Below are 12081 nucleotides of genomic sequence, written 5' to 3' on the forward strand. Positions count from 1 at the left end.
GGCCAGAGCATCAGCCCTTGAACCAAAGGGTCCATTCCTGGTCAAGGGCATGTACCTGGGTTACCTGTTCCATTCCCAGCCTGGTTGGGGTGCGTGCAGGAGGCAACCAATGGATGTGTCTCTTTCACATTGATGTTTCTCTCTCTCTGTCCCTCTCTCTCTGTCCTGCCCTTCCAATCTCTCTAAAGATCAATGGGAAAAATATCCTCTGTGAGGATTAAAATATGAAAAGGCATTTTATACCACCTAAGTACATAAAGTGTACTATATAGAGAAACATAGCAAAAAAATATTTAGGGCTCAGTAGTAAAGATTTAATTTAGTTGCATATAGATAACTCAATTAGACATAATTGCATTTTCATGTGTCTACAAGACCACAATAAAGTTTTGGAAATTAAAAATTTACATGATGATGATAAACTCTACTAAATGAAACAAAATTTCAGAGATGAGATTTATTACTGAGCCCTAATTACAATGATTTAGAGAATGGGGTAAATGTCTAGAATAGAACAGGTCCAGAACCCTTGTCAGAAGGATTTAAATTATATCAGGTAAACCCAGGACAGTGAGGAGACCTTCTTATCTATTGAGTAGTTCTAGTTTTTAAATAACTATAAGAACATCTGGTCTTTTGTTTATCATTGTAACATTAATTTACAAAAATTAAAATAGATAATGTGGAGAGCGGCTACAGCGTTTGGACAGGATCAAGCCTCGGACTGACTTGTGGCAAAGCCACATACAAGTTCCAGCTTGGAATGCAAAGCCCTCCCAGCACAATTATAGCCAAAAGGCTATGGTCATAAGCTTGACCTTATAGTCTGACCCTGCAGTCCTAGGTAGCTAAGGGATGTGGGCTGCAGCGGGGTCCAGCAAGTGCTGCCTAAACAAGGCTTGATAAGAGTTCAGAGAATGGCAACAACAGGAAAGCAGCAGATTTGAAACTCGCAAGAACATTGTAAACATCTTGCCCTTGTTTTGCTTTGTGTGCTCTGACTATAAAGCAAAGCTTTGGCTTACAGGCTGGGTCACTGTTTCCTCATCCAGGCAGTGATCCACCTGGCCCCAACTATATTCTCTCGTCTGTTTTCTTTAATCCTTCACCACCCCTCCTCAGGTTCACCACTGGCCGTGCTGGACGTGGTTCAGATAACAGTTGTAGTAAAAAACAACACCATACCTCATTATAACATACGTTTCCTTTTTAAAGAAAAACTCCAATTACTTTGGGTTATTCTCTCATTTAAACTTGGTTTTAGTAGTTGAGTGGGACTATCTTTTAAAGTAAAATAAAATTCTGGACCAAAAATGAAAATCCAAAATATATAAACCATCTGTGACTCTGTAAAAACTATTTGTCTATAACACTGACAATAATATAAGGCTTTACAATAATTTACAATTACTTTTTTTTCTTCACAAATATAGATTCTATGCCAGGTGGAAAATAAATATTTCCTTTGCAAATAGCAAAACAAAACTAAACCCTCCCAACAATTGCAAATGCACAATTCATCTTAAAATATTAAAAATACTGTGCAAATTTAACAATACTAGGTACTTTATTATACAGAACTTAATAATTAACAAAAATGACTTCCATTCTCATGGTACTTTTATAAGAGGATTTAATTTTAAAAATACATTGAGAAGTTTTCTGTGGAAAAAGAATAAGATAATGGCTGCAGCTTTGAAAATTTTTACTATAGTGATTTGGTTGCATCTGTACAACAAACATGATATTGTGCATTTATAAAGTCTACCATTTGATGATTCCAGAGCCCTTATCTAGCTCCATCCATAGTAACCAGCACTATTAATCCCATTTAGATGTTTTCCTCCTCATATAGCTGTGTCCCTCACTGTCAATAGCTTCATAGAGGTCCTTTTTATTCTCTTGTGTTGCTTGTAGATAACCAATATAAGCCACGCATAGCGAAAGGGTTATCAATCCGAAAGCCATTACCGGTTTGTTCTGTCAAAGAAAAAAATTACAAAGCCTCATTAACACTAAGAATTTGAGGAGACCCAAATATCTGTTGCATTTTCCTCTTGACAAAACAAGTCTTTATTACCACACTAGCATTCCTATGATATTCTGAATTAGAATAATTTTTCTAGTTCTTTAATTAACCCAACTCCTGATAATTTAGAGATTGTAGAAGACTTGCTTCTCTTCTCCAGTCTTTCTTCTGCCTGTAGCCGGGACATCTCAGACCTCCACCTTCAGGAGGGTGATGTCTGGGCAAGGAGCAGAGGAGACAAGAGGCATGGGGTCTGGTGCTCAAGTTTTCAGTGCTATCTGTGTGACAGAGAGAAGCTGCTTAACTTCATTTTATTAGGAAGTGAGGGATGAAGTATACATGCTATTCTTCTCTCCTGAGTTCATGAACAACTGGCAAAAAGCCTTTTATGTCATACGGCAGGTACACCAAAAATGGCCATGTATATGCTCTCCTCTCGGAACCTATTCTAGCACCTCAGAAATTTAGTCACCGGAACAGATAGGATGCTGTTATAACGACCTTGATTTTCTACTGGGAAATCCAAGACCCTAAGAGGCAAATAAACTAGCTGTGAATTTTAAAACAGTTTTTAAATGTAGGAAAGATGTTCACAACTCCATAGAAGCGTTTATCTTTATTACTCAATTCAGGTGCTCCCATTTGTGTTCAACAAATGGGCCTTTCCTAGGTCAGTGTGAGGGCAGAGTTGCTACACAAGTTTCAGTTTGTACTGTTTCTGTCACCATACCTGCTGAATACTACTATTTCAAATCTTAATCCAAAGAATAAAGGTCAAACTTTTTTATTTGATAGACGTCTAAGAAAGGCCACAAACTCAGAGTAGTTTAAATGTGCAATTCCTAAAATGCATTTGACAATTAAAAAACACATTAGTTCAAAGTTTTTAAAACATTCTACCTTGATTTAATGATTTGATTGTTAAATTGATATTTAACTGTCAGTTTACACTGGCAACTATGTTATTAAAATTCTAATCAAATTCAATATTCTATAATAATAAAAGCATAGTAATATGCTAATTAGGCTGGATGTCCTTCCGGATGAAACTGGGGCTACGAGGGAAGCCCGGGTCCCAGGTTCTAGGTGCCAGAGGGAAGCCGGTGCCGGCAGCCAGGGGAAGGAAGGTCTACTCTTGCACGCTTTTTGTGCATCGGGCCTCTAGTATTTTATAATAATTTAATTTACATTTATTTAAAGATAAAATTTATAGCTCTAGCCCGGTGGCTCAGTTGGTTGGAGAGTTGTCCCATACACCAAAAAGTTTTGGGTTCAATTCCCAGTCAGAGCACATACCTAGGTTTTGGGTTCAATCCCCAGTCAGGGGCATATGGGAAGCAACCAATCAATGTTTCTCTCTCCCCATCCTCTTGCTCTAATTGGGCATGTGCCAGGAGGTGGGGTTGTGGGTGGGGGTAGGAGAGGCCAGGGGGAGATCAATGGGAGGAAAAGGAGACATATGTACTACTATTTGTAATAAACAATTAAGAAAAAAGGCAAAAAAATAAAATAAAAATAAAACAATAAAATAAAATAAAAATCAATAAAAACATCCTTGGGTGAGGATTAAAAAAAAATAAAAAATAGCCCTAGCCAGTTTGGCTCAGTGGATAAAGCACTGGCCTGTGGACCAAAGGGTCCCGGGTTTTATTCTAGTCCAGGGTATGTACCTCAGTTGCAGGCTCCTCCCTGGCCCGGGCCCTAGTCAGGGCTCGTGCAGGAGGCAACCAATCAATGTTTTTCTCTTACATCAATGTTTCTCTCTGTCTTTCTCTCTCTCTTACACTCTCTCTGAAAATCAATGGAAAAACATCCTCGGGTGAGGATTAAAAAAGAATACTGCTAATAATAAAAATAATAATAAAATAAATAAAAATGTATATCTATTTAAAAAGTAAAATGTATTACATCAAATGTATTCAATAATTTTCATCAAGAATATAAATGATTAGCTGACTGACTCCCTAACAGTGTACAAATGTATCTTTTGAAAACTTTCACAAAATGTTTGTAATATGCCTTAGGTAAAACATTATTTATAGAAGCTGGAATTGTCTATAATAATGATGAGATTTTTCATTTTGCTCTGTTTCATTGGAAAGTCTAATTTACGTAATAGAACCTGATTAAAAATGTCCTTCAAATTAAAATTTCAAGTAGAAATTTGAGTTGATCCATGAAAATACAATCATTTTCCATTAAAATTCTCAAATGTCCTTAAAATAATTCTTTTTATATGTGTATTTAGTGAAACAGCATTTAAGATTTTCCCTCCAACTGCATTTATTCAAAGAGATCTTAATAATCAACACAAAATTTCCATGATCAAATTAAATGTCACAGGAGAATAGGAGCTTTCTATTTATGATAGCCTCATTAAATTAAACATAAAGGCTTATCCTGTGTATGTCTTACAGGTTTAATGAAGAGCTCTGGATTCACAGCTCGAAATAAAGTTGTCGTTTGGACCCCTCTGAGCCCTGGGTTTCGAAAGTCTTTCTCTTTGGGTGGCTCCTTTTTAAAGGCTGGAGGCTCAGGTGCTGAAGACATCTTGACTAATGATGATTTGTTACCTAAAAATAAAATAAGAGACTTTTTCCATTTGTGATTGTTTTTTTATAATGCTTTTTAAAACGCTAATTTTTTAAAATTACAGTCCAGACATATACCAAAAGTGACTGTCAATTATTTTATTACTTTGTAAAACACATGTTTTGTCAATGGTGCTTTAAGTTGTTTGACAAAATGGTTATTTTCTTTTTCATCTCTCAGAAGAAACCAGTGAGGTGAGCAAAAGTTGTTTCTTACAGAAGCCTGGAGAATATTTGTTGGTCTGAGTCGCATTGTATCTTGCTATATGAAGGAGTACTAGGCTAGGAGTGGCCATTGGTTATCCACAACCTTCTCTATTTCCTTCCACTTCCACTCTTTCTCGCCTTGCACAGCGCTCTCAGGACACCAATCTGAGAGAAAACTAGCATTCTTTTGCTCAATTTCTCCTACAGCTCCTCCCCTGTCACACTTTCCCTTCAGGCTCCTCCCCCTTCTCCACGGCCCCAAGCAAGCACTAGTACTAAGCAGTAAGGGTAAGTAGCTGTTTGTCCTCACTCCCTCTTTGCCTATAGCTACCCCGGAACACTCCTGGGGCTTTGTTTATACAAGTATTCTTTTAAAAATATATATTTTATTGATATTTTACAGAGAGGAAGGGAGAAAGACAGAGAGTTAGAAACACTGATGAGAGAGAAACATCAATCAGCTGCCTCCTGCACTCCTCCTACGGGGGATGTGCCCGCAACCAAAGTACATGCCCTTGACCAGAATCGAACCTGGGACCTTTCAGTCCACAGGCCGACACTATCCACTGAGCCAAACTGGTTAGGGCTACAAGTATTCTTTAAGTCTTCCATTTTATAGACTTTACTAGAGGCCTTGTGCACAAATTCGTGCCAGGCCAGGGGAGGGAGGGAGGGAGGGAGAGAGAGACGGGGGAGGTTAGCCAGCCCCACCTCTGATTGGGGTGGGAGGGGCCGATCAGGGCAGGGCTGGCTGGGGGGAGGGGTCGCAGGCAGTTGGCTGGCCGGCCCCACCCCCTGCTTGAGTTCCCGGTAGAGGGGGCAATTTGCATATTAGCTTTTTGTTATATAGGATAAAAGCAATATTTTTGCAACTTTATTAGTTATAGCAGTTCAGTTTTTTCAAACATCTTTGTTGCAGTAGTCACTAAATATTGATCTATCCCACTTAATTGGGTAAACACCTCATCAGGAACATCTGCTTTAAGGGAAAGGATAAAGGATAGTCCACACTTTCTACACTTGCAAGGACTTCTGAAATGTTCACTGCAGGTGGTTCCATCATGTGTTCCCTTGGACGTTATGGTTATCATTGACATCAGACTCCCATCATCACTTTCTGGTTCCATTCTAACATTAGTTAGCACTCCTGCAGCAATTGCAGGATTTGCTAAGTCTTTGGAAATAGTTAAATTGATACCTGCAGCCACGGTCTTCAAAATCAAATTGATTTGGGAGACCAGTGACTAGCAATTGAGTACCACACTAGTTCAAATACCACATTTGGTTTTTGGTCTTCTTCCAATTTAACCTTAGGGGATTCCTCAGGAATCATGCCTGTTTTCTACAAACATTTCACTACTGTGGATGGCTCTACCGACCACCAGGTCTCAGCAACCACGCCAATGGCTTGTTTCGTTTATTTTCTGTTTTCCCTTCATCATTTAAATTTAGAGTTGTTTCTGCAGTGAGCTCTCACTGTACAAATTTATAACCTAATCAGATGGCTGCACAATTCAGTGGGAAAACTCAACACACGCATGATCCAAGCACAGGAGAATGTTGTGGGCAGAGCAACTACTTACCAGCAAGAGGATATTGCATTTTGCTCCTTTCATTCTCTTGCCAACCTTCCTCCGCCATTCATTAAAAATTTAGAGTTGCATATTAGCTTGGTAATCACAGTAAGTGAACATTACTGAAGCCCTAAGGGTTAACTGACTTGCCAATGACAAGTGTTCTCATCTTTTCGGTGTAGGATGCATTATAGAAGAACAGAGCAATCAATCTGTTTACCTCCTTTTGCAAAGTCCACCTAGGGCATGAAGTATATGAGGTAACAACTCGTAAATTTCATCAGCATTTAAAATATCACTCAAGCTGTAATTAGTAATTGCTTTTTAAATTCCTTCTGCATGTGACTTACTCTCTACTGGAACAGTGTTCTTTTCGCTACAGACAACTTCTTAAACAACTCTGTAACATGCCTACAATTTCTTCAGCCGGCACACAGTTGCTTGAAACTCATCATGCCCAAGGCTGGCAAAAAATCCAATGCTTTCTGCTGAACAAACGGTCCACTTACACGCCCAACTCTTGTATAAACCTCTTGATACCATACAAAACCAACTATAACAGGGACTTCGAATTCAATTCTACTCTAGTCCCAGAATCCCTTTAACTTCCAATTCAGTTTTGGCTCAATATTTCAAAAATGTAGGAGGGATGCTAAATTCCTTTGTTACCTCTCCTTTCTTGTGGCAACCACATACTGCTTCTATGGCTTTCATTTTCTTCTATGAAATCTGCTGGCATTTCACCTTTCCCTCTTAGCCATGGGAGTAGGAGAAATGGCATGTACAAAAGTATTTCGAATTTAAGTCAAAATGTTGGTCACCTGGTGGCTGAGGCTAGGTGCCAGTGATATTTCTACTTATGCTAATGTTGTGTTTGAATGTACTGTGGGAAGAGAAAATTCATTAAAGTGGAAGCAGTATTACAGTCTGTAAATAGACCCTGCCTATTAGAAATGTAAAGCAAGAAACAGTTAACATGATAGCCACGTTGTTGGGACTGAATCACAGTCTCAGAGTACACCACTGATTGAAAGTGGGCATTATATAAAAAACTAACAAGACCTAAAAAAAGCAAATATACAAAGGTAAAAGTCATGCTCAGCAGAAACTGACAAAAGCAGCATTTTCCTTTAATTACTGAGAACTAGTTATGTATAATTAAAACAAAGCTACCTGGTTTAAAATTGTTTACTGGGAAGAAAAACAAGGTAATGGGGGAGGTGGGTATAGGGAGCACATACTGTAGAGCATAAAAGGGTCCTTAGACCAGTTATCACGTACACTTTCTGTTGATGATAATGTGTCAAGAATTGAGGATAATTAACTCACTCCTAACCTCAAGTCCAAAAATTATACACACACACACACACACACACACACACACACACAAACACACACACACTAAAGGCCTGGTGCATGAAATCGTGTATGGGGGGAGGGAGAGTCCCTCAGCCCAGCCTGTACCCTCTCACAATACGGGACCGCTGGCTCCTAACCACTTGCCTGCCTGCCTGATCACCTCTAACCCCTCCGCCTGCCTGCTTGATCACCCCTAACCACTCACCTGCCTGCCTGATCGCCCCTAACCCTTCTCCCTGCCTGATCATCCCTAACCACTTGCCTGCCTGCCTGATTGCTCCTAACATCTCCCCTGCATGCCTGATCGCCCCTAACCACTCTGCCTGCCTGCCAGGTTGCCCCTAACTGTTCGCCCACCTGATCACCCCTAATAGCTTCTGCCTTGGCCCTCGCCGCTGCAGCTTCGACCGGAAGGATGTCCAGAAGGTCGTTTGGCTGTCCAGTCTAATTAGCACATTATGCTTTTATTATTATAGATTATTATAGATATAAACAATATACATACTGTGTGAGGAGAGAGAGAGAAGACTAGTTACAGCCAACAAACATTGCACTATTTTAAAATTAAAGGGATGTAGTGCTGTTGAATGTCATGAAATTCAACTTAGATGTCTGTAAAAACTATGCATTCAGAGTGTTCTAACATGAATTGTAATACTTAATTTTAATTGTAAAATTCATTGATCTCCTCTTTTCCTTAGCAAACCTACATTTCCTTTGTAATGAATCAAAGAAATAAGTAATCAAGGTAGCAAACATACTGCAACTCCCACACAGCCACAGTCACCTTAATGCACTGTATATGTTAAACTCTTTATCAAAAATAATAATTAAAGAACACCTGGGCTGGAAACCACTGCAGATGTTTACTGAAAGGCATTTACAAATTTAGGGATTACCTACTACACTCTTCAGGGTGGGGCAAAAGTAGGTTTACAATAATTAATAAATAATAATACAAGAATAAACCGAGTTTCGCATACTCACAACAGAGAATTTTTCGTATCTACCTACAAAAAAGATCTAAACTAAGTTGCATTTACTTCATATGTCCCTCTCTGGTACAAAGTTGTGCACTTTTTTCTCCTCTTGAGAAGGAAATACGCAATGATGGGGAAAGGAAGCAACAGAGATAGAGGAATGCCTCTGAGCTGCACAGCTTCATGAGGGTCAATCACACCTCAAAGTGTTGGTGAGAATGGTGCCCCATTGAATGAATGCACAGTTTTCGAGGACGTACAAGATGGCCTGAGACAGAGTCAGGACTAGTCATTTCTGAATGATGTTCCCTCCCTCAGTAACATTCTTGCTTAGAGGGATGATCCAGACTGTATTTGGCAACTGACATTAAATCATTCACTGGCATAAAATTAGCCTATCTATATTATATTATGCATGAGAAATAGACCATGATATAAGAATATGAGTTACTTTGGGTGGGAATTTAATCTTCAGATATTCAGCTTTGAAATAAGCATCTCAATAGAAGATGTATCAAAATAAAATCATCATAATCCTAGAATGTTAGTGAGAAGGAACCTTAGCAATAATCAAAGCCTTTCTTATAAAAGACTTAGGGAATTATGAAATGGACAAAATATTTTAATCAGATAATAAATATACTTGTTAGTTTCACATACACTATCTTCTTATTTAAGAAAATAACACCTTAAAGATGATTTAAATTAGAATAAACAAATTTGAGATAGAATCAAAGGACTTGGTATCTTGAGGGAATCTGGCATATTCTCAAATTCCAGCTTTTCTATTTATAAACTGTCTGTGTTTGAGTAAGTAACCCCTCTGGGCCTCAGTTTCTCCTTTATAAAAGGGGTAATATGAACCACGGCGTAGAATTACTGTGTGCATTAAGTGAGAGAACATTTCTCAAAGGGTATGGTCAATAAATGGTAGCTACTGTCATCCTCACCAACATATCCAATAAATGGTAGGTAGCTATTGTTATCCTCACCATCTGGTCCAGTCTCCTTTTTTAAACAAATAGAAACCTAAGCCCAAAGAGATTGTGCCTTTGGTTATGGGACAAGGAGATACTCTGCCCACCCCTATGCCACCCCTTTACTCCTAAGTCGGTAAGCCTGGGCATTTATGTTATTACAAGAGGTAAGAAACATAAACTTGTAACCACTTAAGTTTTAAAAAGTGGATTCTGTATTGTTTCTAATGTAAAAAAATACTAGTAAGAAGCATCTTTCCATCTCTCGGATTTACTGAACCCGAAGTAAGGAGGTTCTGACAGTGGCAGCTGAGGGCCGTCTGAGGGCTGTCCAGTACTAACGGGGTGCGCTCCCCTCCCTATGTTGTGGTCCCCGCACCGCCGCTGGCGAGGACCCAAAAGACAGGCGCATCCCAAGCGCTAAAGCTGTAATTAGCAATTGCTGGAAAAAGAAACTGCGCGCAGCTGAGCTCCAGGCACCGTCCGTCCTGCAGGGGGAACTCAGGGCTGTTAACAGCTACAAAAAGGGAGGCGCCGCAGGTGAAAACCAGTACAAAACCATTTCCCCTAAATAGAGTTTGGTGAGCTAGCGGGGCACCAAGAAACTGTCCAGGAAACGGGAGGGTTTCTTAATTAAGGTGGCGGCGTCCACGGATGCGTCACGGGCCAGGGTCAGGCTCCCGGGGCGAGGGGCGGGCAATGGGCCCCGCGGGGTCAGTAATGTCCGAGACCTGGCTCAGGGCACCCCGAGTGGCGAGGATCCCGGGTGCTGGACAGAGCCCCACGCACCTGGGAGTGAGGCCCGCGCAGGGCCCGCGAAGGCCAGGAACGAGCGTGCGGTGGGGCGACCGCCCAGTCCCCGCCACCCCGCAACTCCCGCCGCTCACCTGCCGCAGGGTCATCTCCTCTCGGGGCCCGCGACGCCCCGCCCCGTCTCCGCCCGCGGGAAAGAGCGTCCTGACGCGCCCGCCGGCTCTGCCCCACAGCGACCCCTACAGTTCGGAGGCTGCGGCGCGGGCGCTGCAGGCACGAGGCTCCAGTGACTCCCGGAGTTTGCAAGGGGTGTGTTTTGATTTCTTACATTTTTACCGCTCATTTTCAGCCTCCCAGGTTCAAATAACCTTCCAACTGTGTGTGTGTTTTGTATAAATAAAAGAAGACACCGTCTAGAATTGTATAAATTTATATAATGGAAAGAGAAAGCATTATGATTTGGGAAAGGAGGCTTAGATATGGTCTCTTCCTACCCGCATTATTCACATGTACAGTTAATACTCTGCCATTCTATTAGTGCCCTGAGATGCCAAGATGCAAGCTCTGTGTGTAGCTATGGTTATCATCATAAGAATAGCTATGGATCCCTGTTTGCAAATACTTTCCTGATTTAAATTTGTGGGGATACAAGTTATAGTAAAAAAAAACAACAATAGAATATCAGGTGTCCAGATCTTGACATGGATTTATGTAAAGCTTTGGTAAGTGGATTTTGAATTTAAAAGTTATTCTCTCAAGCCAAATTATCTTTATATTTGATTAGAGGTTTCATTTTTTAAAGTTCATTGATATCTGGTATTACTAGGCAAACTTCTGACAAAATAAGTTAAACTTGAATTAAAAACGTTTGCGACATGAAAAGGTGCTAAACATTACTAATCATCAGGGAAATGCATATCAAAACCACAATGAGATATCACCACTTCGCACCTGGTACAATGGTTGTTATAAAAAAGACAGGGTCTTTTGCAAAGCAAACATTTTGAATTTTGATGAAATACAAATTATCCACTTTTCTTTATTTTTGGCTTGTGCTTTTGGTATCATTTCTAAGAACTCTTTGCCTATCCCTAGTTTTCAAAGAGTTTTTCCTATGTTCTTTTCTAAAATTTTTATAGCAATGTTTTACATTTAGCTTTATAATACATTTTGAGTTAATTTTTTATAAAGTGCAAGATTTAAGTTGAGATTTAATTTTGAGAGGGCCAATTGCTGCCCATTCATATGCTTGTTTTTCATTTGGGCACCCTCTTTTCCAAAAATATCTATTCTTTTGCTTGCTTTTCTATTGGATTTTCTACGTTGTTCTTATTGATTTGCGTAAGTGCTAAAAAAAATTGGATATGAGTCACTTTTCAGATGTATTGCAAATATCTTCTCCCAATTGTGGTTGCCTTTTCACTCCCTTAATGGTATCTTCTGATGAACAGTTCTTAATTTTAATGAAATTCAATGATCAAGTCCTTGAAAAATTGAAATTCACTTTACTAACCCTTATGATTACTGTTAGTATCATGTTTACGAAATCATTTTCTACATCAAAGTCATGAAAATATTCTCCTTTGTTATCTTCTAGAATCTGAGACTCTT

The 12081-nt window shown here is 39.7% G+C and overlaps 1 protein-coding gene across 3 annotated transcripts; it reads right to left on the bottom strand.

Annotated features, from left to right (window-relative positions):
• Nucleotides 1-1815: 1815 nt before the first annotated feature.
• SMIM8 (small integral membrane protein 8) lies at nt 1816-10654 on the bottom strand. 3 transcript variants are annotated; one of them, XM_079779991.1, is made up of 3 exons: nt 10605-10654; nt 4445-4602; nt 1816-1980 (listed from the first exon to the last, which is right to left on the bottom strand). In XM_079779991.1, exons 2-3 carry the CDS (start codon nt 4577-4579, stop codon nt 1822-1824), a joined length of 294 nt encoding a protein of 97 aa, XP_079636117.1. In that variant the 5' UTR covers nt 4580-4602; nt 10605-10654; the 3' UTR covers nt 1816-1821. The 3 variants fall into 3 exon arrangements, with proteins under 3 accessions (XP_079636117.1, XP_079636118.1, XP_079636116.1); XM_079779992.1 differs by lacking the exon at nt 10605-10654 and adding an exon at nt 10507-10585; XM_079779990.1 differs by lacking the exon at nt 10605-10654 and adding an exon at nt 6411-7807.
• Nucleotides 10655-12081: the final 1427 nt, after the last annotated feature.

This window comes from Cnephaeus nilssonii (assembly GCF_951640355.1).
Source record: "Cnephaeus nilssonii genome assembly, chromosome: 9".
NCBI classification, from domain to species: Eukaryota; Metazoa; Chordata; class Mammalia; order Chiroptera; family Vespertilionidae; genus Cnephaeus; species Cnephaeus nilssonii.

Bases quoted from the DNA above. Each gene is read 5' to 3' on its own strand.
- SMIM8 (XM_079779990.1), bottom strand. From the start codon at position 6,468: ATGGCGGAGGAAGGTTGGCAAGAGAATGAAAGGAGCAAAATGCAATAT. The intron at 4,603-6,410 runs GTAAGTAGTTGC...TTTTATTTTTAG, and splicing joins AATGCAATATCCTCTTGCTG to GTAACAAATCATCATTAGTC. The intron at 1,981-4,444 runs GTAAGACATACA...TTTCTTTGACAG, and splicing joins CAGAGCTCTTCATTAAACCT to AACAAACCGGTAATGGCTTT.